At 34.8% G+C, this 25,684-nt stretch overlaps 1 protein-coding gene and 1 pseudogene across 3 annotated transcripts; one reads left to right on the plus strand and one right to left on the minus strand.

The window, feature by feature from the left end:
- Nucleotides 1-884: 884 nt before the first annotated feature.
- Nucleotides 885-15,804, minus strand: LOC107700476 (IQ and AAA domain-containing protein 1-like; annotated as a pseudogene).
- On the plus strand, nucleotides 14,959-24,433 carry LOC107699942 (protein FAM150-like). 3 transcript variants are annotated; one of them, XM_016501398.1, is made up of 6 exons: nucleotides 14,959-15,423; nucleotides 15,792-16,052; nucleotides 19,972-20,025; nucleotides 21,171-21,254; nucleotides 22,900-22,973; nucleotides 24,310-24,433. In XM_016501398.1, exons 2-5 carry the CDS (start codon nucleotides 15,803-15,805, stop codon nucleotides 22,962-22,964), a joined length of 453 nt encoding a protein of 150 aa, XP_016356884.1. In that variant the 5' UTR covers nucleotides 14,959-15,423; nucleotides 15,792-15,802; the 3' UTR covers nucleotides 22,965-22,973; nucleotides 24,310-24,433. The 3 variants fall into 3 exon arrangements, with proteins under 3 accessions (XP_016356884.1, XP_016356902.1, XP_016356893.1); XM_016501416.1 differs by having other exon boundaries at nucleotides 21,174-21,254; XM_016501407.1 differs by having other exon boundaries at nucleotides 14,959-15,395.
- Nucleotides 24,434-25,684: the final 1,251 nt, after the last annotated feature.

Raw genomic sequence — 25,684 nt, forward strand, 5'->3', positions numbered from 1 at the left:
ATAATATGTTTCTTGAGCATCAAATCAGCACATCAGAATGATTTCTGAAGGATCATGTGACACTGAAGACTGGAGTAATGATACTGAAAATTCAGCTTCGCCATCACAGGAATAAATTACATAAACGCAGCCTTGGTGAGCATAAAAGACTTATTTTTTTTAAAATCTTAAAATCTTACAGACCCCAAACATTTGAATGGTAGTGTATCTACAATAAATAATTATATGGAACAGTTTAATGTTTTTTTTTAGTTGTTTAACCTTTGGTTTTCTTAAATATCGTCACTTTCAGCGAGAACAATTTGGACTTCTTGTGAGGACTTTCGGATGAGTTGGCGGTTGGTACAGTTGCAGGGCAAGTCATTTTCTCTGTCATGACAGGGGAGGGGTTCTTCACAATTGGTCCTATCAGAAAGAATTTGAGATATAATTATTATGCACAAGCAAAGGTATTTTTGAAAACTGAATAGTGTATTTTCAACTGTGTTAAAGCAACAATAGTAGCCTACTGCCTTTCTTCTTCTTTACGTCCTCCTTGCTGGACTGTGGGGTAAACAGTTTTTTAATGCTAGAGGCTGAAGCTCGCATCTTCTTCCTCAGGATTAAAAGAGCGGTCTGAGGATGCTCCTTCTGTTTGTTTCTTTTCTGAGCCTTCTAGTTGAGGAGAAGAATGGCTAGCCCACAAGTGCTTGTGGAAGATCTTCATGAATCCAGGCTTAGAAGATTTCCCACTAGGGGGTTTGGCTTGTAGAGCTGGGGCTGAGGCATATCTTTGAAGCAACTCTTTGCTTTCTCATCCTGCTTTTGCAGCCTGGACATGAGGCTACAACGAACGTGGTATGGGATTCAATACTTCATCTCACTCAGAGAGGTGAAGATAGGGGCTACTGTTCCCTCCTCTCCAAACTGACCGGCTCTGTTAATGGTGTGGTCATGGGAATCACCAGCGGGCTGCTGTGACTTTGGTCCTCACCAATAAGCATGTCATCTTCACCCTGTTTTAGAACTGTGGGCGTCTTTGACACATGAGCATATGGGTCATATTCTTCCTCTTCTTCCAAATCATCTTCATCCTCCTGGCTCACCTGCTGGAAGAAGTCCCAGGCATCTGCCTCATCAAACTCTGAGGAGGATCCACTACTCAGGGAGGTGCTTCTGGGCTCCTGGGTCTTCCTTGCAGCAGTAATTGAAATGTCACGCAGAGGAGCCTCCAACAACTCTGGGCTCGGTCTCAGAGTCAGAACCGAGTCGAGACATGTCAAGGAACGCTGAAAGAAAAGGGAAGAAGCACAGAAAAGTGTAGGAAGACATTCAATGGCAGAGGAAATCATTTCAAATCTTACCTGCCATTTTCTTCTTGAAATAAAAGATTAAAAATGTTTGGTATTTATGTCCTCAGGTTCTTCATCTTCATAATAACCCTAAAAGTAATCACATTTCTGATGAACGTGAATTCTATTTGTGCACACAGCTTATTTTATGTTTGCTTGTTGGTATAAACACAGATGACTACCTACCTGAAACTACTCATGACTCAAACATTCAGATGCAGAGGGTGAAACAAAGCAACTTTATGTACTGCTTCTCACAAAAACTTCAAATACACACATGTAAGCAGTTCTTACTCTGGGTCTGGTTGTAGAACCCGGAAGTCCTGTGCCTCCGCACTTCTGCTTATGATCTCAGGAGTGTCCCAGTACAGCACACCCTCAGCGACCTTCATCAGTGTGGCACGATCGTTCTCCCTGAAGAAAGGACAGTGGCATGTTAAGCTACCGAGAAAAAAGCAATATTAAAGAAAACATTCAATATTTTCTAACAGTACAATTATTTTTAGATTTTATAGACATACAGAATTGCAGCATACAGAGAAAATAGAAAGAAAAATATCTGCTTGCTCCATTTCTTCAATGCACTCACCATAAGTAAGTAACCAGACCAACTGACCTGGAATAAATAAAAAATAACAATGATCAAGCGGACAGAATTGTTTTTCTGAACATCACAAATTTTGTTCACCACAATCTGCTACAAATGACGAAAGTTTGTTTACCAGATATCAGTGGCTATAGTCACAGGTTCTTGGTGGATAATTTCTGGAGCAACAAATTCAGGTGTCCCAAACTTGCTGTACTGGTGTCTGGAGTTGTCAATTTCCTGGCAGAAGCCAAAATCACAGATTTTGATGTCTTCTCTCGCAGAGGACACCATTAGGATATTATCTGTCTGCAGAGAAAAGGTTTAAAAATAAGTTTGGCAAAATGTTAGAAGGACAGCCACAGGTCAGAAGATGTCTTTACCAAAGACACCAATTAGTCCAATGTCAGAAAAGGATTATCTTTTAGTATCCTATCAGTGAAATTTATTGTAATACATTAAAGCTTAAATGAATGCTACTTATAATACTAATAATACTGTAATATAACTATAGTACCTACTAATATAAAGTAAGTATAATCACTTACTTTGATATCCAGATGTAAGATGCTGTGTGTGTATCCAATACCCTCCAGAACCTGTTGAATATATAACTGGACCTAAAAACAATGAATAATAATTTGAACCTTTTCTTGATTTCTGTATGTAAACTCACGGTTCAGCAAATCCAGGCTGAAAGAGCATATAAAACAGGTTCTTCACAAAGGAACTGGGCCAACCTTCGAACTGGGGCTCTATTTGAAAACAATTAGGTTGTCAAACTCGTTAAATTTTATTAAACATACACTAACGTTAAAAAGTTTGGGGTCAATAAGATTTTTTTTTTTTTTTTAAATAACTTTATTCGGAAACAACTTTTTTTCTTTTTAGAGAAAAAAGACATTAATGTTATTTAATTATTTAATTATTCTATTTCAAATAAGCACTGTTCTTTTGCAACCTTCTATTCGATAAAAAAAAAAAATGAAACAATGGCTGCGTGAAAATTCAGCTTTGCCATCACAGGAGTAAATTCAATTTTAAAATATATTAAAATAATTTTAAATTGTAATAATATTTCACAATATTAATTTTTCTACAGTGTTTTTGATCAAATAAATGCAGCCTTGGTGAGCATTAGAGACTTTTCAAAAACATTAATGACACCAAGCTTTTGAATAGCAGTGTATATTGCAAAATAATATAATACTAATAATACTAAATATAAATCTAAGAATTTTATATATTTAAAAAATGAGATAATGCTTTAGATAATGCCATAAGTAATACAGTACCTTATAATAATAAATAACTGTACTTACACTCTAAAAAATGCTGGGTTAAATATAACCCAGCATTTTTTAGAGTGTACAGTACATTAATAGTGCAGTTAAAAAAAATTGATGTAAAATATTAAAATTGTTAATGTAATTACTCAATCACTAAGACCTGTGGTGGTACAATTAGCTTTAAGGAATATGGTAGGATATTTGTTTTCATTTCTTCTCTAAACTCAATTGTGAAATAACAGATTACCCTGATAATGACAGGTATAAACACAGAGCAAGAAGTGTCATAGCCTTTCTCGACCAGTGTTTTAAGTCACAGATCACATGTGTACAGTCACATTGCCTCACAAGCAGCGCAAAGAGCCACTTGGCCCTGTCTGCAGCAAGGCTTGAGTCTTAGCACATAACCAGCTTTGAAGATGGATGTGACATTTTAGCAGAGCATGCACTGACTAAGAAATCGTGAGAACATGTATATAAACAGATATGAGGAACGGACAAGGAGAAGAAAAGAGACAGAAAGAAAGACAAAAAGGGAGAGTAGCATGCATGCAAAATGCTGAGGCATCTATGTGAAGACACTTACATGATGATTTTGATCAGATCTTTAGTCTCCTGCTCTGTGACTATAAAGGAAATGGGATGGAAAGTGTGTTAATCTGGATGTGGAAATGCACATGATTGACAAGTGTTCAAAAGCTGCTTATGGACCACTTAATGTATACATTAAAACATATAACCACATAGGTATGATATATTAAAGAATACATTATGTATAATACGATTTACAAATTATATATGAAGTTGATATATGAATGTATGAATTAAAGACAAATAACCATACACTACCATTCAAAAATGTGAGGTTTTTAATTAATAATTTCATGTAGCAAGGGCACAATAAATTAAATTAAAATGACAATATAGTAATTTTTAATAACAAAATATTTCTATTTCAAATGAATGCCTCAAAATTCTTTGAATTCTTAAAATAAATTATAATTTTCTACTCATCCAAGTATCCTGAAAAAATATATAAATTTCCACAGAAATATTAAGAAGCACAACTGTTTTCAACATTTAAATATTGAAATGTTGATAATGTTGCCTTTTTTTATGTTTCTTGAGCACCAAATCAGCATATTACAATGATTTCTTAAGGGTCATGTGACACTGAAGACTGGAGTAATGCTGAAAATTCAACCTTGACATCACAGGAATAAACTACATTTTAAAATATATTAAAAATAGAAAAGTTATTTTAAATTGTAATAATATTTCACAACTGTTTTTACTGTACTTTATTTTGAAATAAATATAGCCTTGATAAGCATAACAAAACATTTTCAAAAGCATAAAGAAATCTTACCAAACCAAAACTTTTGAACGGTATTGTAAATGTACATAACAAATTTAATATTATAATGTAAGTAAATGTTTCCAGCGACATAATGCAATGCAGATGCCTCTATGAAGATGGCCAAAGAAGTTTTTGATAGTTTGAGTGATCCCATCAAAGGTTTCTTCCAGACCAAGAAGCTCCTGAAAATGGGAAACTGTTGGTGAAATTCAGCACAACATTAAAGTACATTTTATGAACATATGATTTTGGTCTCCAGACTACAGAGCTAGTTGTTAGAGGAGTGGAATGGACATTCAGGAGATCTGGAGTTTCAGTGACAGAACATGAGGAATGGGTGGGAACGGAGGAAGTCAGGATCTGAGGTGACTGTGGTATGTGCTCCTTCAAAGCCTACTGGTGCTCTCCACCACATGGCGAGACTTAATGGGCAAATGCACACCTTCTCTGTTTTAAATAGTACTTGCTGTTCACATTCCCCTTCATCCTACCTGGAGTTGGGGTGGTTTGTGATTGCTTTTGGGTGCTGATAGTCACAAGTAATGGTGCTGGAGGGAGCAGTTCAGCTTTACACTTGGCACTGCCCACTTCATTCTGTAGCTGTATCATAAACACAGAGAAAAAGTATATAAAGGGATCCATATATGATATGAAGTCATTGAAAAGTAGCAGAAGACTCTGGTACCTCACACTGGTATCGACTAAGATCTGCCTCTTCAGCTCTTTTTATGGTGAGAGTGAGAATTCCTGTCTGGACATCAGATTGAATCTGGTGTTTCCTGTTATCCTCAAGCTGAGTGCCATCCTTAAACCATCTGTAAATATAGATTGTCTGATCTTTTTTATGACCATGTACATGCCATTGCATTTATATGAGTGAATGGAACCAGTTTTACCGTATTGATGGTAAAGGAGCAGATTGTGTGGAGCACTTGAACTGCACATCTTGTCCCTTTACAAGTTCTAAAGCCTTGTTGTAATACTTGGAGGCACTGTGGGAAACAAAAACGTGTTTTCTCAATTTTTGGTAACCAATAATTTCCTGTGTCACCTTTAAAACTTGCTACACTAGCATTCAAAATTTGGGATCAGGACTTTTTTTTTTTTTTTTTACAATTCTCTTATGCTCGCCAAGGTTGCAGGATCAAAAATACAGGAAATCAATAATATTGTGAAACAATTACAATTTCAAATAACTGTTTTTTAATACATTTGAAAAAATATATATATTCCTGTGATTGCAAAGCTTAATTTTCAGCATCCATTATTCCAATCTTCAGTGTCATATGATCCTTCAGAAATCATAATGATATGCTGATTTGTTACTCAAATAACATTTCTTATGATCAATTTTGCAAATATGTGCTGCATAATATTTTAAGGATTCATTGATGAGAAGAAAGGCCAAAACAACAGCATTCATTTAAAATAGAAATATTCTGTAACTTTTGATCAGTGTACGTAATACATTCTTGCTGAATAAAACCATGTAAAAAATCTTACTGACCCCAAACTTTTGAACAGTAGTACTACCCACCTTTCTCAAAGGATGGTTTGGTTCATAACATTTACTACATCTCATCATTAACTGACTATACATCCTTTAACAAATGAGCCCAAAGGAACTGATTCACAGGCTTGATTTAAAGTTGATTCCCAAAGATTTCATTGATTATTGTTGTGTTGACCAAAGGCTATTCACAATAGCACAGGTTCCTAAGTTCATGAATCATATTTCTCTGATAGTTGCCAATACAACTGAGTTGGAAAGGTCACAAGAGATTAAAAGATCCTAACGGTCACTCAGTCGTGAAATCTCTTGTTAGATCATTCTGAATGCCCATACTGCAGGACTATCCAGTGTCTTTGGTAATCAAGCTGTTATGTGAAAAGAGCAGGATTCATTCTGACAACCGAAGCTGCAAGTGCAATGTCTCTACTTGCATATGCTAATTGACAATTCAATAATTATTTTTCCATTGTTTGTTCTTTTGGAACTTTGTTAGAGAACATCTCAAAAGAAAAAAACTTTCATTAAAAATAAATTGTAAAATGAGGAAAAATTGGATTTAAAACATTTTTTCATTTTGTCAAGTAAATAAAAAGTCTATAAAATTTTAACATCACTGACATAGACTGCATAGATTTGTAGTGGGTTGTCTTGCATAATGCTTGCATAATAATTGCATAAAACAATGAACTGTGTCATTTCTATGTTACTAGCAGTACCATACACAAGTCCAGGTGAGGTTGACATAATAATTGGCTCAACCAATGGCATGAGTTTGGGGGCAGAACTACCTGTTTTTGCTGACTGAAAGGGAGAAGCGCTTAAAGCGTGTTCGAAAACTGTCATTCTTTTTGGTATTCTGTTTGGTGACTAAATAAATGCATTTCACCTTTAAAACTTAATTTTTTTACCTGTTTTCACTGAATAAACCAGCAGGTCTGTTGCATTTACCAGGCGTCAAGTCTGGCTGATGAGTTGCAGACATCCACCAAGCATGTGCAGATGAAATATCAACTCAAAGTGACATGGATGCAAAATCACCACCGGCCCGAAGACGCCATATAAATAGCAATTTGTTAAGGAACCAGTGCCATGTGAGGATGTTAGGTGAAATTAGAACTTGACAAAACAGCTGAACACTTCACCTAAGCTCACAGCTCCTTGTTTGGATCCCATCTCTGCAAGTTTCACATGTCCTTTGGTTCTGTTTCTCTCTACCCTGCTGACAACAGATTTATCGAGAGCCATAAATCAGTTCGAAGTCACCTTGTTGCTCACACTATTATATTGTATTGCACTCTATTATAATTCTTATGATTATAATTCTTAGCAGTTCAACTTGAACATTTGAATGAATCTAAATAGACTCAATTTTATATACACATTGTCATTGTGTTTTAGAATCATGCCTTAGAAATACACATTACGTGAAGCAATTTGGCTAAATTCAATCCATAGTACCCATGACACAGTTGAAACGTAAGTGTAATTATAGGGAGAGCGAAAACAGCATGACCTTCAGGACATCAGTGATGTTGATGCTGTTGTGCAGCTTACACCTGCATCAAAATCATAAGTGAAATGAGGCACCAAAACCTCAATTTCAACTTTGTGAAATCAGAGTGCACTGCCCAAGTTCTACTTCAATTAAATATGCAGATCTACATGTTTACCAGAACTGAGTTGGGTTGCTTTGACAGAGTGGTTGTTGTCCATTTGTTGATCTGAGATAATCCTTTAAACCCTAGTCTGGGGGCTGTCTCAGTTTCAGCCCAGTCCAATCACAGCTCCACGTGTCCGGGGCTACAAAATCCCCTTCTCCCATTAGTTATCCTTGATCTGAAGCACGTACTGTCTTTTCACCTCTATGTATGCACCCCAACAACCCACAGCAGACCCAGGAAGAATTCTTGGAAACAACACACATTTTTAGCAGGCTGGTGCAATTGTGAAGATCTTGCCAACAAATAGGTTCAGTAAGGTTTATATAAAGAAATTATTCCTTTTAATTAGCAAGGATGCATTAAATTAATCAAAAGTGACATTAAAGAATTGCTACAAAAAAATCTATTTTTAAATAAATGCTGTTCTATTGAACTTTCTATTCATTTAAGAGTCCTGAAAAAAAAAATCACGGTTTCCACAAAAAAAAATCTATTTTTAAATAAATGCTGTTCTATTGAACTTTCTATTAATTTAAGAGTCCTGAAAAAAAAAATCACGGTTTCCACAAAAAAAATATTAAGCAGAACAACTGTTTTCAATACTGATAATAATAAGAAATGTTTCTTAGTTTGAAGTACTGAAGTACAGTGAGTTAGGTACAATAAACCCTGTGATCATATTTTTCACACTTCATGTTTTTCATGTTTTATGGACTAGGAGACATGCCGTACCTCTTTAATGGAGATGGTATCTGTATACAGTATTTACAGACCCACAAGCTCTGTTCCACCCCTCAATTTGGATTTTAATATACAACTGAACAATAAACATGCATACTGTCATAAGATAATGATGTCATAAGCAAATTGATACATTTATTGGTGAAGGCAGGGAAATGTGGTAATGTGGTTGCTCATGTTAACACTTATGTTGTTACTTTATTCCTTTTTTTCTTGCCACCTTTGCCTCCTGTTTTTGACGACTCTTCATCACCCTCTTTCCCTGAGGAAGCTTTAATTCTCTTCTTTCCAAGGGGAGTCTTGGCATACCAGTTCTGTGAAAAAAAAATATGTAAAAGATATAGAGAAGATATACTGTATGTATGTTGTGTACTACTTTAGGGTCAGTAATTGTTTTTAAATATATATTTAAATATAAAATATTTTAATTTAAATATATTACAATAAAAATGTTACTTTAAATTGTAATCATGATTCACAATATTACTGTTTTTACTGTATTGTTGAACAAATAAATGCAGCCTTGGTGAGCAATTAGCTTACCATATCTTGATGCATCTGGCCGAGGTATGAGGATGATCTTATTGTAGAATTTGCACAAGGATTTCAGGTCTGCACTGTGTGGATCACTTGTCGTTCCTACTATTAAAACACAATCTTCTCCTCTGATGGACTTAAGGATCTTGGGTAAATCTTTCTTCAGACGCTTCGGATCTAACTGTGTACCAGAATTAAAACCAAGGAAACAGCTCATTACATGTCATTTCACCACTAGACAGATCACAAGTGGGTTACACACTTTACCACCTCCTCATCTTTTGGTACTTTTTTGTAAAACATCTTTTCAGCTTCTCCAATCCATATTACAGAAGGCTGCATCAGTTTGGCAACCTAAATAGAATACAGAGTAAAGAGTACATCAAAATATCAACAATTTGCAGGCCAGTATCACAGATTTAGGCCAATATCAAATTAACCTTTACCTTAAACACCACATGCAGCAGCATCTGCAATCCACTCTTGCCAGGGTATTTTCCAGCCACGTTTAAAGGTGAAAGGCCAAACAGATTGGCTCCAGTCTCCTGGCAGATGGCATGGACCAACATTTTCTTACCCACCCCTGACGCCCTACTACCAGCATGGTCTTCACCAGGGGAACCTTCTCATGCACTGCTTGGGAACCTATAGGACGAGGAAATGTTTTATTTTATCCATTTAGCTGGCCAGCTTGACATCATATGAAGAAGTTAACATTTCTAAAGTAAAAGTGTTCAAATCCTGAGCAAACAATTTACTCACCTAATGGTAAGACAGCATAGAGAGCTACAACTTGCCGAACATCAGATAAGGACGGCATAAGCTCAATGTCAGACTGTCGTAGAGTTGTGCCGAGGTAGCTAAAGTCCCCTTTAATGACAGAGAAGATGTGTCTAGTAAATTGTGTATACACTTACAGAAACCTATGAACCCATTTTAACTTATGAAAGGGCCAAACAACCATTAGAAGTGTTTGCTTCGTTTTTTTGTTTTTTTTTCAAAATATGTGTATTTCAAGGAGAATCATAAACAGATTGTAAATACCTAGATAATCTTTTAGTTTAACATTATCTGCCTTTTTCAGCAATTCCTGTTCAACCAGCTCTTCAAACAGTGACTCATTGGTGATAAAGAGAGATAGAGAGAGAGAGAGAGAGAGAGAGAGAGAGAGAGAGAGAGAGAGAGAGAGAGAGAGAGAGAGAGAGAGAGAGAGAGAGAGAGAGAGAGAGAGAGAGAGAGAGAGAGAGAGAGAGAGAGAGAGAGAGAGATTAATATGAGTTCAATATACACAATTCAAACGTTTGGGGTCAATAAGATTTTTTTAAATGTTTTTGAAAGACGTCTCATTTCTCATCAAGGCTGCATTTATTTGATCAAAAATACATGAAAAACAGTAAAATTGTGAAATATAATTACAATTTAAAATAACTTTTTTTTATCTTAATATATTTCAAAACGTAATTTATTCTTGTAATGGCACAGCTAATTTTTTCAGCAGCTATTACTCCAGTCTTCATTGTCACATGATCCTTCAGAAATTATTCTAATTTGCTGATTTGGTGCTCAAGAAACATTTCTTATTATTAGCAATATTGAAAATATTTGTGCTGCTTAATATTTTTGTGGAAACTGATCGTTTCATTCAGGACTCTTTTGATGATGAAAAGAACAGCATTTATTTAAAAATCACTGTAAATGTATTTACTGTCACTTTTGATCTATTTAATGCATACTTACTGAATAAAAGTAACGCATTCCTTTTAAAAGATATATCTTACTGACTCCAAACATTTGAACAGTAGTGTATTATTTAACGTTTATAGGAAACGTTCACCCAAAAATGAAAATGTCATTAATTACTTATGTATTCATATTCATATTCAAACCTGTATGACTTTCTCCAGTGGAACAAAAAATTGGAATTTCTGTGGGATATTCTGCCATTTCCATTTAATGAAAGTGAATGGATATCATAAAAGTGGTTTATACAACTGGTTTGGTTCTATATATTAAGTCTTCTAAATATAGTTCAAAAGTCACACAGTATGGACCACTTTAATGATGCTTTTGTGAGTGTTTTTTGAAGCTTGAAAGCCTTAGTCCAGGGGTAGGCAAGTTCGGTCCTAGAGAGCCGCAGTCCTGCAGAGTTCAGCTCCAACCCTGAAAAAAAACACCTTCCTATAGCCCTAGTAATCCTGAAGACATTGATTAGCTTGTTCAGGTGTGTTTGATTAGGATTGGAGCTGAACTCTGCAGGACTGCGGCTCTCTAGGACCGAACTTGCCTACCCCTTCGTTATTCATTTCAGCTGCATTGAAAAAACATTCAATACAATTATTAGAAATTTCTCCTTTTGATTTCCATGGAAGAAAGTCACACAGGTGTGAAACATAATGACAGTGAGTAATTAAAGATATGAACTATCCCTTTAATGGTGGAGAATTCCAAATTTCCAAATTAAAAAAAAAACTAAAAAAAACTATCCGCTGTAAGGTCTTTGTCCTTCTTCTTTTCACTTTTTGATGCCTTCTTTTTCTGTACAGTAAGAAACAAAATGTGAATAAAGACATTCATTTTATCTCTTCAATTACATTGTGTAACATAAGACATACTGTACAGTCAATGTCTCTGATGTTATCCAGTAAATCCATGTAAACAGAAGTGATTTACTGTACTTTTGCAGCACCCTTGACCTTTCCGCTTTTTCCTTAATCCACAGCCAGCTTCCAATTAGCCAGTTCCTGTCTCATCAGTTCATCCACCTGAACAAGCAACAAAAACCAATGTCTCTGAGAGCTAGCACTAAGGTTAATAAAATGACAATAATTGTGAAGGACACATGGCCCTAAATGTTTGATCTCAGGGAGACTTTAAAAAGAAAAAAAACAGCAGTAAATGGAAAACAGCACGTACACAGAGCAGTTTAACAGCAGTCGTTGTGGTTTCACAACAAGCTAAAAGACATTCAATGAACCATCAGTCGCCTGCTTTCTTATTTCCACCTCATTCTCTTTTCTTTTCTCCTCCTTGATCAGCTCCAGCTCGTGTCTTTGAGTAAAATTCTTGGACTCGTTTCTGTTTTTCCAAACCTCTGCAGATCAGATGAGATAGTCACGCTCACACCCTCTCTCCTGAGACTGATATGCTGTTATAATACACATAAATGTTTAATTCTTAAATTTTTCTTGCCAGAAAAAGTCTCGTGTCCCCTCTCAAGATCTGCCAGATAGGCAGATGGTAGCATCTTCAGTCCAGGCTCTTCCTCCTGTAATAATACAGTTACAGCATATGTTACATATAAAAAAAACTACTCAATGAGATATACAGTAGAGAAATACTTGGCACACATTTTCAGTAATGTTCTTTGCAGTGTTTTCCTATTTCCTATTTTATCATTGTTATTATGGTTTTAGAATATGTCGTTTTAAGCACATATCAGGTCCTCAATTCTTACCTCGTCATCGACTTTCCCTTTCTTTCCTTTCGTTTGTCTCCTCCTTGCCCTTCGGCTTTTTCTTGACATCTTCCTCCTCCTTTGCTGCCAGTTCTTCTGCCAGCTTCAAAGGAAGACATGATTGTCAACGAAAACATGACAAACATTTCATACTGTGTATTCTAGTTTTATTTAATCATAATCATACTGAACAGTATAGATAATGAACACCCCAAACAAATGTAATTCTACTGAGCCTTTTCTATACTGTAGTTTTTGGTCAAAGATGAACATGTATTCTAATTATGTCAATACGTTTACCTCCTCAGGTGTTTTCTCTGTGATTATAAGGGCTGAGCCTCCATCCTCCTCTGGTTAGTCAGGAAATGAGCCTGTTGCATCACTATTCACAAGTGCTCATGTTAAATTATGTTAAAAGATGCTCAGTAAAACACCAAGGTAATATAAACTGTGCGCAACCTTTGGCAAGAGATCCCACTCACCGGCACTCTATGAACAACTGTCAGATCTGATCTTTCATGGTCTCCTTCATTTCTGGACCCTCCACTTCCCTGAGCTGATAAATAACAGATCCAATGGATTTCTGATAGTCATCTTCATGTTCATCTTGCCTGATCTGCCTGTTGGCCTCATTGTTTAGGGCATCCAGCTCGGTTTGGGATGGATAGGACAGTTTTGGATCAATGGCCTGAAGATGGCACAGTCAGAGAATGAAATGAAAAGAAACAGTATTAGAGTTCCATCTACTGGTGGCAACATGGTGGTTGTACACTCAACATGTAGTCAAGCTGTAGAAGCGCAATGATCTTCATTCAAATATTTATGATTTACTTATGACTATTAATACAAAGCACATACTTTTGCTTTGCATGTATAATAAAGTACTCAAAAAGTACCTTACCTTCAGCAAGGATTGATACAAAAATTACAGTAAAAAAACTTTTACATTGTTAAAAAAAATTATATCAAAAAGATTTTATTCTACTTTCTAATCATCAAATAATCCTGAAAAATATCATGTTTTCCACAAAAATATTGAGCACAACCGTTTTCAACACTGATAATAACAAGAAATGTTTCTTGAGCACCAAATCAGTATTAGAATGATTTCTGAAGGCTCATGTGACACTGAAGACTGGAGTAATGGCTAATAAAAAATCATCTTTGCTATTACAGGAATAAACTGCACTTTAAACTATATTTTGTATTTATTTATTGTAATAATTTTTCACAGTATTGCTGTTTTTATTGTATACTTGATCAAATAAATGCAGCCTTGGTCAGCATAAGATGTTTCAAAATTTTTCAAAAACATTAACATAATTTAACCACCCCAAACCTTTGAATGGTAGTAGTACATAATTCAGTTTACCATTCCAAGAAATATCATTTCCTCTTCACGCAGCCTTTTTGTCATTTTTCTTTGCATGAAACCTCTAAACACCTAAATAGAGATTAGAATTAGTTTAAGTAATTTACTGTATTTCTAAATTTCCAAATTAGTGGAAATGTCATTTGTTACCGTTGACAGTGACGTAAGACAAAAGTTTGAAACATTAACCGTAACAAGATAAATCTGAAATGCACATCTTTTAATTGCTTCTTCTGTTTAACAGCTATTAACAACTGTAAAGATGCTTTTTATGCACATATAATATGGGACTCCGGGAGATGGGTTGGGGGTAAGGCAATGTTACTTGTAGTTTGAGAACAGGCCGCTTGATGTCGCCAAGTACATCATCTTTATTACTTGTCTGTAACTGTTCAAATGTGGCTTTAATACATCCAATGGTCGTAAGAAGACTACAGCATTCCAATAATCATATGTCTTAGGTAATGGGTTAAAGACTATATCAGGACAGCGAACACTTATCCTATATCTATGCTGAGATTAAGCTTTGCAATGTCGAAAATGCAGTAGCCTATTCCATTGTCATGACCATGTGTAAAGTTTGATGTCAAGAGGGAAAAAGGCTGTTTCCTTCAAATTCCCATATGAAAAGCAGGTTCAGCGAGAGCAACTAGAGCTGTTGTGTGTCTTTTCACATTGTACTTTTACATGGATTCAACAGAGAAGGGGTTTACAACTTTTATACACCCAGGGATTCCATGGATAGATTGTTAATGCCATCAGTCTAGGGTTTATGGATAGATCACAGCTTTAAACTATTGTCACTTTAATTATTGCCACTATAATTTAACTATTTTAAGATTGTCCACCACCCAGACTTTTTCATTTCACCTACAAGGTGTCTACTTTTTTTTTGTTTGTTTTTTTTGTTAGTGCATTTCATCTTATTATTTTTATAATTTGCAATAATTTTTTTTATTTTTATTTATTCTTTTAGTCAAAATGTACGTTTGTTTGGTATTTATGTATAGGTTACATTTTTTATTAGTGTTTTAAGAATAAATAACTATACTGTACTCAGGGGCGTAGATTACCGCGGGTGACGTGTCTCTCTCCCCCCCATCCCCCATAATTTCACAGCTCAGCTACATTTAAGCAAGTATATTTGGATATATGGATAACTGAGTTTCCCCATCATTTCCCTGGGGGTACATGGCGCGATGGATATCTCCAAGAACATTTACGCGTGCAGCCCTCTACCAGCTATTAATCTTTTAATAAATCGCAGAGAGGAGTTTTGAGACACTTTTTATAGTTATCTTAACTTCTGTGATGGATTTGAAACAAAAGGAGGGGCGAATGTCAAAGGAACTGACCACGAATTGAGGGGGAAAAAACCTAAGGGAAAGATGTCTACATTTGCCACCCACCCGAAATCGATTGTATTACATTCCAGAAGCTTCGCACTTGACGTATAAAAACAAGACGCATGTTCTCAAGAAAGACACGAGACAACAGGAACTGTTGGAAGATATATTTTTCTCTGACAACTTTGCGTGCACATCATTAGAGGTAGAAGCACCTACCAATATATAATCGCGTACATTTCTATTTATGTTATGCTTATGTGAGTACATACTTTATCATTATAGTAAAGTGAATTGATTATTTTTATGATTTCGAAAAGTTTAAACATGTAGACAGTACAGAATAGTTGGATTTAGGTCATTTCATGTACATGTAGGCACCATTTTATTATTTATTTATGTAGTTTTACCTTTATTTGCCGTAAGTATAGAGTTTAGACAGGTCTAGACTTTTAGGTCGGACTCGAATCTGGATGTAATATGTACTGCATAAACACAGGACCACTGCGCAACTGCTCTGACATCTGCGTATTTTACGCACGGTCAACTTTTAGTACAAGGATGTAATGACTTATGTTTGCTTGTTTTGTTCGTTTATCAGGCTGGAAAGCCATGCGGGCTGAGAAGAGATGGCACATATTGTTGAGTATGATTCTTTTGCTCATCACCTCCAGCCAGTGCATGGACAGCAAGGAGGTAAAGGAGTCGGAAAGGAAAACTCTGCTTAACCTAATCCTGCAAGTGATCGGGGACAAGCCCGCGTCCAGGCGCGTCACCAGTGGCCTCTACTCTGTATCTCAAGATGTGAAGTTTTCCTCTCGTGAAAAGACTGCACAATTGTCCAACAACAGCAGACCAATAGGTAAGCTGATTTGAGATCAGGTGATGATACAAAAGTAATCCTGGGCATTAACTCCTTCCTGTTAATGGGAGTTTTTTTTTTTTTTTTTTTGCTTTAATCACTTATTGCATGGACAACTGTTCATATTTTGCCTTACGTACACTTGAATGAATTGCAAAGACAGTAACATAACCTGTATTCTTTGAATAATTTTGAAACGTTCAGTAAAAAAAAAGACATGAAATTGGATTAAAGGACACTCTTTTGATCTGCAGAGGGTAGTAAAATGAATGCTTATGTCTTGTTAGACAGATCACATAATGCTGAAATCATCTGTGTAGATCTAAGGACTGCTCATAGACAAGTTTAAAAGCTTGAGAATTTGTGATGCTGGTTGTCATGTAATGGTGTGTGTGCTGATGATCTGCACTTTGTGAATAATTACTTGGTTAACTGGTTTATTACTAAGTAAAAAACAAAACAAAAAAATCATGTGATTCATCAACCTGACCACACTAAAAAAATAAATTATTCCCAATTGCACATTATATCTACAGTGTAGGCAAAGACTTTTCCATGTGTCTCACCCATATAACATTTGACTTTTTAGTACTTTTTGATGCTCAGTAGGCCTAGTCTTTACTTATTTATAATTACTGTTATAATGTTATATTCCCCAGTCCCCTAGCAAATGTTGCTAGTGATAACTTAAAAACATGTTGTGCAGTCACATTCGACCTCTGTATACCAACAAGAATGGATTGTTTTAAACAAAAGCCAGATGCATGTCCATCTCTGTCCATTACTTTCTTGCTTTCTGAGACACCATTAATAGATGAGCCCTCCATAATAGATAAGAGCCCCATCTACATCTGTACTGGTTAACATGGTCATTGAGTCTTGAGTCAACTTGAGTCTCATGTTAATACAGCAAATATAGCAGAATTATGTGAAGATTAATATATATAATTTCATTTCATTGAAATATCTTTCACTGAACCCAATGAACATTACTTGTACATTTAAATGTTATGTACTTGATATAGTTCATGCTGGAATAATAATACTTGCTTATTGGTGTAATTTTCCAAAGAGTGTTAACATTTGTGCTCAACTAAATATGTGTTTTAACAGCAACTACTGAATGTTCCATGTCTAGAATCTGACCAGTGTTTTGATGTGTTCAGAGGTATTTTAGCATTTCTGTTACTCTTGGGAATAGTTCATTATACTCAAATACAGACAAAAAAGTTGTTGCGCTATTACGTGGTTTCTTCGCTGCTGTGACACCCCCATTACTTAATTTGACTAAAACAAATTTCATGAAATTTTGACAGTGCCAGTGCAAGTTTTTCAGAATTCAGAATTTGCTATTTAAATGTCTTAGCCATATCAAAAGTAAAAAACACTGATTGACGTGTGTTGTTACACAGAAATCATGTGCCAAAATTTTTTTTACACCCATAAACATCTGCTATTGCTGATCTGAATGACCTTTGACTGAGTTTACTGCCTTTAAAGTTTTGCAATGAAAGTGATTTTAATCCAGTGAAAACATGCAAGTTTTGAAAACTGCCAAAGAGTGTTAACATTTGTGCTCAACTAAATATTTGTTTAACAGCAACTACTGAATGTTCCATGTCTAGAATCTGACCAGTGTTTTGATGTGTTCAGAGGTATTTTAGCATTTCTGTTACTCTTGGGAATAGTTCATTATACTCAAATACAGACAAAAAAGTTGTTGCGCTATTACGTGGTTTCTTCGCTGCTGTGACACCCCCATTACTTAATTTGACTAAAACAAATTTCATGAAATTTTGACAGTGCCAGTGCAAGTTTTTCAGAATTCAGAATTTGCTATTTAAATGTCTTAGCCATATCAAAAGTAAAAAACACTGATTGACGTGTGTTGTTACACAGAAATCATGTGCCAAAATTTTTTTTACACCCATAAACATCTGCTATTGCTGATCTGAATGACCTTTGACTGAGTTTACTGCCTTTAAAGTTTTGCAATGAAAGTGATTTTAATCCAGTGAAAACATGCAAGTTTTGAAAACTGAGTTGATCATGGACCTTTATATAATCAAAACAATCAACACACTGCATTGTACTGTACCCTTCTGAACAGAACAGCCCATTAGTATAGGCATTTAGTCATCTTATGTAAGACTCAGGTGTGACGACACGCGTATAGACCCGGAATTATATTGACAGGTGTTTGATAGTGCATCATCTCTTCGATTCTCTTATTAAAATTGGAAAAGATTAGCCCACAGTTGAAGGATCAGTGTAGGCATCAAAAATGTAGGAAGTCACTGTATTTTGAATGAAAGAGGAACTCATTCATAAAGCATTGTTGGTTATCCTACATTCTGAGGCAGGTTAAAATTAGCTGCTGCATGGATTTGTGGACCTGACATTGATAGGCATTACAACTTTGCATGCAATAATCTCCTTACTCCGATAGGCTGGAACTGATATGGTCTACATGTGGGGACGGTGTCCCAGGGTCGGGCGGGCCACAGATTGTACATAATTAGCAAGGATCCCAAGCCTCTAGCAGATTTACTGAGTGCTGGATTATCAATCTGGGATTGCATTTTACATCTATGCTGTAAATGGCTGTCCGTCTTTCTTACGTCAATCATTTAGTCATGTATGGCATATATGACTGTAATCAGTTATATCATCGTCATGTGGAAGTTTTCCAAGAGGTTGTTGCTGCAAGCATTTATGAGTTTGAGATCTGACAGACTATTAACAGTATTTACAAGACTATTAACAAACTGTCTGTAAATTCATCATTAATTTTGGGCTGATGCACACCAAAGTTATGTTTTCAGTTTTGCTAAACTTTCGGGGAGGTCGTCGACAAAACAAATGGTTTATGAAGAATGTCTTCATTAAATTTACTAATAATAGATGTCAGTGGTACGTCCCTATAAAGATAGCTAAGTAAGCAGACTTCATGCCATGTGTTAGACAGTGTATTCAGTGACTAAGCTGGATGCAAGCTGATGACATAATCATTCCCAGACTAAATAGTTATATTGTAAACGGTTATATTGTACAAAGTTGTCTCTTTGTAATATTTCTTTTTTTAATACTCACCATTAACTTAAAACAGAAATCTCAGTGTTTTATATACCGGCAATAATTTTCTGTTGAAGTTGTGATGAATATCAAACATATTTTATAGTTGCCACTTGGCAGAGACTTTGTGTTTTTTAACTCCTTAAACACTTACCCAAGGGGATACTTGAGTAGTTTCAGTTTTGTTTTGTGTATATATATATACTATTAATAATTAATATGTAAAATAATATTTTGAAAATATTTACTGTATGTGTGTGTATTTATATATACATAATAAATAAACACAGTACACACACATATATTATGTAAACAAACACTTTTATTTTGGATGCGATTAATCTTTTGACAGCACTAATATATATATATATATATATATATTACATTAATGAAACACAGTTCCATATTTTTTAAGAAAAGAAAAACATTTTGATTTGGATGTCACAAATTATAGTGGAATATCTAATAATATATGCAGACAGAGACAGATTTCTCTATTAAAATGCAATGCTCTTTCCTGTTTTCATCCATCAAATGTCTCCGATCCAACCAACCTCAAGGTAAATGCAATAACAGCTTCTATGTTTCAAACTGCTTCAGTTTGAGAGGAAGCTATGGTTAGTCTGTTTTGTTTTCCCACAGTATAAATTGCCTATTTCAGTTTAATTCAAAATTGCAAATTAATATCCAGTATTATACGAGTTAAAAGAACACATTTGAAGCTAAAAGAATCGATTTGATATCGATGAAGGGGTATATTTACTAGTTTTGAGCCTTATTGATTAGGCTGGGGTGGTACATAAGGCAAAAACATTAACACTGTTTTTTTGTCTGTCTGTTTCAGAGATTGTCCCAAGAGACATAAGCATGAAAGGCAAATTTATAGAACATTTCACAGGTAAACAACAACCTATTTCAATATGTTTCATCTTTCTTGTAGTATTAACATTTTCAAGCAGCCCTCTAGATGAGGTCTAGATGTGTGGCTATGTATCCTATGTTCAGAATAACTACTCTTACTGTTGCTGCAGTGTATAATATGTATACAGTGTGTGCACAGTGTGAGGATTTTATTTTTCTTATGACCTGCTACATTTGCCATGTTTACTTTGTTGAATATTGTATCCCACAATGCAGTGCATTCAATCTGGCCTTCCATTTCCGGTGTCAGGAATGAAACAGAAGTAATATCTCTTTATTGACTCATTATTTGATTTGACGGCCAAAAATAAAATCCATTTTTACACAAAACTGGATTACAATAAACTCCAAGATAATAACCAGACACCATTCATTGACTCGTATGCAACATGTAACTTGATGAGGTCATGTGACAAATGCAGCCAGGTCATGTGACAGAAATTTAGCATTCTGTTTAAAATGATGATTGTGGAATAAGACCAGCTGTTTCACTTGCTATTTTTAAAAAGTAGTATGCAATATATACTGTGCAGTATTCAGTATCCGTTCTGAATACATCCTCTGTTTTCATTCTCATTATAGGCATATTTTTAAATCTGTCTCATTAGAAATTAGCAGTTTTCGTCCTGTAAAACATAAAGCCAGTCAAATAAGTTAAGCCTGCAGTAGGTGAACTTAGGTAGTGTTTTTACCGCCCGGTTGTGAAATACACTTTGTACTCCAGCCAAATGTTGTTAGGAAAAGCACATTTAAGATGATTATTCATTGCAGAATCTTTTTTCACCTACGATAATTAGTGTGAAAATTTGTTATCCAGAAGCTCATACAATGAAACTTTGTAAGAGCTTTGCCAGAATCAGAATCATTAAGTCTCTGCCCTTGTGATGGCATGTCAAGTGTTAGCATGCGCTTATTCTCCTTCCGGGTTTCTGCACAAGTGAAAAAATGACTCCGTGACAGCACCTTCAGCTAACTTTACCATCTTCTTTGTACAAGTTTGTGAGATTAGGCATAATGCTTAAGTAGACATTTTGAAATTAAAAGCTAAATTATTTCATTCACCAGAGTAATTAATCTGACTATAACCTATAACCTTATCATAACTGAAACTTTTTTTTCAAGCAGGACCAGTCAAGTTTCCATCTGAATGCAGGACACATTTCCATAGAATTTATCACAATACAAGGGAATGTTCCAGACCAACATGTACGTATACATATATCTTCAACTAAGAAATATTTCAACAAAAATTGAAAATGTTCATCATTTACTCTCATGTCATCATCTGTATGGTTTTTCTGCTGTGGAACACAAAAGAAGATATTTTGAAAAATGTTTCCATGTTTCTTTGTCCATACAATGAAGGTAAATGGGGTCCAATGTTGTTTGTACCCCAGTGTTCTTTAAATATATTTTGTTTTTATATCTTTTTTTTTTTTTTAGAATAAATGATGACAGAATCTTCATTTTGGCATGAAAATGTTTGAAATGAAGGCATGAAATGTTTACCTGCGAATTCAAATTAGAATTCTGTTATTATGATCTTAATTGATTTTGTATTATGCTGCTTATATATGTGTGCGTTTATTTTATAGAGACTTTAGAAATGCTGCCTATGTTTCTATTTTTCTGAAATAAAAAAAACCCCACAGTTTTGACAGGCCGTTACACCGCAACGAAAATGCTCCTCCACCCTTAGTCCTCATGGACTTCATAGTGTTCAGGAGAGGTTTAGAGTTTTCCATTAAATAACGCTTATCTAATGGCCCAGCTAAAGTGTTACTCTGTATAGAGAGCATAAATGTTGAAACGAATCAAGTCTCCTTTTCTTCAACTGTACTACATTTTATATTTCACAAAATAAAAGACAATAGTTTCCCAAAGTGATGATCAGATTCATATTTTGGGTCACAACTGATGCCTATTTCGTCTAGACATTGTCCGTTTAAGTGTTTTGTTTTACATTTCTTGAGTGAAAACACTTGTGTGTTAGTGGTCAGCGATGTTTTGTGAACTTGCTCCACGACCCTCCTCTGTGGTTCTCCGTACAGAAAGAAGAGTTGTGAAATTCAGCCTTAGATACTGTGGATATTTATTGTCTAAAGCAGGATCTATGAATTATTGCAAGTAGAAGTAAAGAGAGTGCAGCATGTGTATACCAATGAGATATTATTTTTATACAGTGAGCTTTGTAAATAAGTTCATGCAAAACTGACCAGTTGTGTTTGAGGACTTGGCAGCCATGAGGAACACTGGGAATGGCAAAAGCATAATAATTCATACCTAAATCAGAGTTTCTGTCTTGCAGAGCATTTTTATAACTTAAATGCTCCCTAAACTGCAGTAAACTTGAAACATGATAAGTTTCATGTATGGTGACAGCGAATCCAAAGCAGTTTCATGCCATATACTTTCAAGATACTTTGTAGTGTTTGAGTTCTGCTTTGACATTGTCACTTTTAAATGGGAGGGAGGGAAACGTGGCAGTACCTTGAGAGAAAATGACAGCAACGGTGCTTGGAACAGGACAGCAATGGGATGTTCAGACTTCACAAACACCATTAAGGGTGGAAGCATGTGGCGCTTGAACCCACACAGTCATTTTAGGCCATCAAGTACATTACTGGAGCCGAGATTAAGCTATTTACAGGGATCCATCTAACCCTTAGCCATGTTCATACTCTATACATCATCCCGTGATGGCATGAGAGCTCCACTTAAAACTGAATTTCATCAGTGCGTTTGAAGTGGTGATGTTTGCTTCATGTCACAACTCGAGCCAGCGTGTCAGTGTCTGTTTAACATTCTGAAAGTAAAAAATTCCCTGTTTTCTTTTTCTTGTCCCTGACAGATTATAAAAGATGTGCACGATTGCTAACAAGACTAGCTATGAGTCCCCTTTGCACACAGTCATAGAAACTGCATGTAAGTACAAAGCTGTTTTTAACTATTTGGCAATTTGTAAGTAATTTTATTGTTTTTATGTGGAGTGCCTTTTGTTCTATACATCAAAACCTGTTAAATTTCTTACTTCCATTTAATTTTCATAAAAATAAATATATATAAAAAGTAATAGAAAATATCATAATAAAATAATATAGTATACTATATAATAATATTCATACACATATATGAACATATGTAAATATGAGTATTTATATTGTTATTATGTGCATATTTGTTATGTGTATGTGTGTATTTATTATAATTTTCTGAAACAAGACAACTGCAAGATTTGTAACATGATAGCCGAGCCTGCTCCTGGTTACTGTTGGGAAAGTTTTGCATGTTTCTTTAACCGAAACCTTAGAAGAAATATTGAGTAAGATATAATGTCAGTTTAATCATGGCCATCTGGTACATTCTAAGGCATGCAGTTAATGCACGGTTCACACAGGCAGAAAAGAATTTCCAAGAAATTCCATTTCTAAATTTGCATTGTAACATGCATGCAACTAGGAACCAATCATTTTGAAGTAATTAAACACAAAGTGATGTAACAAAGTCTTCCGAGAGTCCATGTTCTGGCAATTAAAATTTTAATGTATAATGCCTTAAAGAAACTGATTTTGACTTAAGATTTTCGTCTTTATGTCTGTATAATTGATAAAAAGCAGTGCACAAGCTTGGATAGCAGACTTTTCCTGTCTTGTGTTATTTTTCCTTTTTGCCAAGTTGCTATTGCTTAATGCAATTTTTTCTGATAGATTATACAATTGAATAATTGTATATTAGATTGTGTAATAAAATGATTAAATAACTATCTTGGCAAGTCAATCAGAGCTCAGTCAGAATTAAAGAATCAAACATTATTCATTTAAAACATATTCAGAATTGTTCACCACAAAACTGTGATGCTGGAATTAGTCTGTGCTGTGACATCATCTGCTGGAATGAAACATTCAAAGAACCTGTTAGTGAAAGGTGAAAGAATCCATTACCAATCTGAATGTCAAATGATGGGGCTGGTGAATTATGGTGGCTTTATTAGGTTGCTCAGACTGCTTTCCCTCTGAATCAATTAGAAATGGTTAAATTGTCTTTTATGATGTGAATAAGTGATTTCCATTGAAGTGGAGAGAAATTCATTCAAGTCTGAAGTTCATTGTTTCTGTGTAAGACAGGCTGAGTTGCTGGAACTTAATTTTGTATGCTGTCTTTCTGATACTTTTTTCTAACTGTAACCGAATCCTAAAAGTATTGATTTAAAATATAAAGGAAATATAATATACATTTCTGTTCAATTCTCTATGTCTCACAGGTCCTGAGGATATAAAAGAAGAAACTCCAGAGATGTTGGAGTAAATTATTATTTCCAAGGAAGTGCCTTCAAATCACTGCAATTAACTGACATTTTTTTCATTTATGTCATTTCCATTTCCAAAGTATGCTTGTTCTTTAATGATAATAACATTTTTTTGCTTTTTATCATAATTTATGTTTGTTTTAAAATGTTCTTAAAATATAGTTTTGTTTAATAGCTTTGCTTTTTATATTATGAGTTCTAAAGAAAGTATTATTTGCAGCCAATTATGTATTTAAATTATATGTAAATATTCAGTCCTGATTACATTTGAATATATCTCATTAAGCCACCATTACTCTTACAAATATTTCTGTTCCAAATATATATATATTTTTTTTTTTTTCCTTTTTATGAATTAAACTTTTATTAAATTATTCATTATAAAACTGTTTGATCTGATTATATATTTCTCCAAAGCATTCCTGTGGCTGATAATGAATAATGTGAGCATGAAAACATCATATTTTGGGTCTCTTTGAGCTGATTTTGTTGGATGATTGATTGGGTCGTCAGCTATTATGAAATATGCTCCATTCCAGTAATTGAGCAGATTTCATAACAGCTGACAATCCATTTCCTCTGTATCAGGGGAAACATAAGATCATAAATCTCTCACAGTATATCCCAACGGTTGGCACCAAGTCTCTGTCACCCTTAAATGTCTTGTTTGACTTAATTGCTTACATGCTTGTATAGTACTTCTTTATATGTGCTGTCATGTGATGTTTTGATTTGATTTGCAGCTTTATTTTTATTTTATTGTTCATTATTATTATTATTTAGAGTAAAGATCAGTTTGCAGTCATAGTTCTGTAATTGTTTATCAGGATTTCGAAAGCTGCTTATCTTGACTTTGTCTTGGATTAGAGTAATTTATCTGTTTGTTTTCGACAACTTTGCAGATACATCATCGCTACAGTGTGTCTTTTAGCACTGGAGTAAGATTACGTCTGAGAAATTCTTAAGAGAAAAGCACACAAACAAGAGTGGACCCTTTCAAATGAGCAAATAAACAGAGACTATTCACTCTTGGAGATCCTGTTCTCGTAATAGGAATGACAAACATTTTGTCTTCCCCTTCTGTTGGTTTTGCTAAAACAAATAGAACCAGAACTCACAGTGCTACAAGTTCTCACGCCAGAATGTCTCTGAAAACGTATCACAATAATTAGTATGGTAAATGCATAACAGGATCTTGCTTATCAGACATATTTATCTTTCATATTGTCTCTAGCTTGTTTAAAAGGGTCATACCATGACTTACTTCTGTTCCCTGAGGTCCATTTATAATGTTAAGTTTTAATTTTTTGAGTTTTTAATGACAATTTTC

This window comes from Sinocyclocheilus anshuiensis, unplaced genomic scaffold (assembly GCF_001515605.1).
Source record: "Sinocyclocheilus anshuiensis isolate Anshui unplaced genomic scaffold, SAMN03320099.WGS_v1.1 scaffold477, whole genome shotgun sequence".
In the NCBI taxonomy this organism is placed as follows: domain Eukaryota; kingdom Metazoa; phylum Chordata; class Actinopteri; order Cypriniformes; family Cyprinidae; genus Sinocyclocheilus; species Sinocyclocheilus anshuiensis.

Bases quoted from the DNA above. Each gene is read 5' to 3' on its own strand.
- LOC107699942 (XM_016501398.1), top strand. From the start codon at position 15,803: ATGCGGGCTGAGAAGAGATGGCACATATTGTTGAGTATGATTCTTTTG. The intron at 16,053-19,971 runs GTAAGCTGATTT...TGTCTGTTTCAG, and splicing joins CAACAACAGCAGACCAATAG to AGATTGTCCCAAGAGACATA. The intron at 21,255-22,899 runs GTACGTATACAT...TGTCCCTGACAG, and splicing joins GGAATGTTCCAGACCAACAT to ATTATAAAAGATGTGCACGA.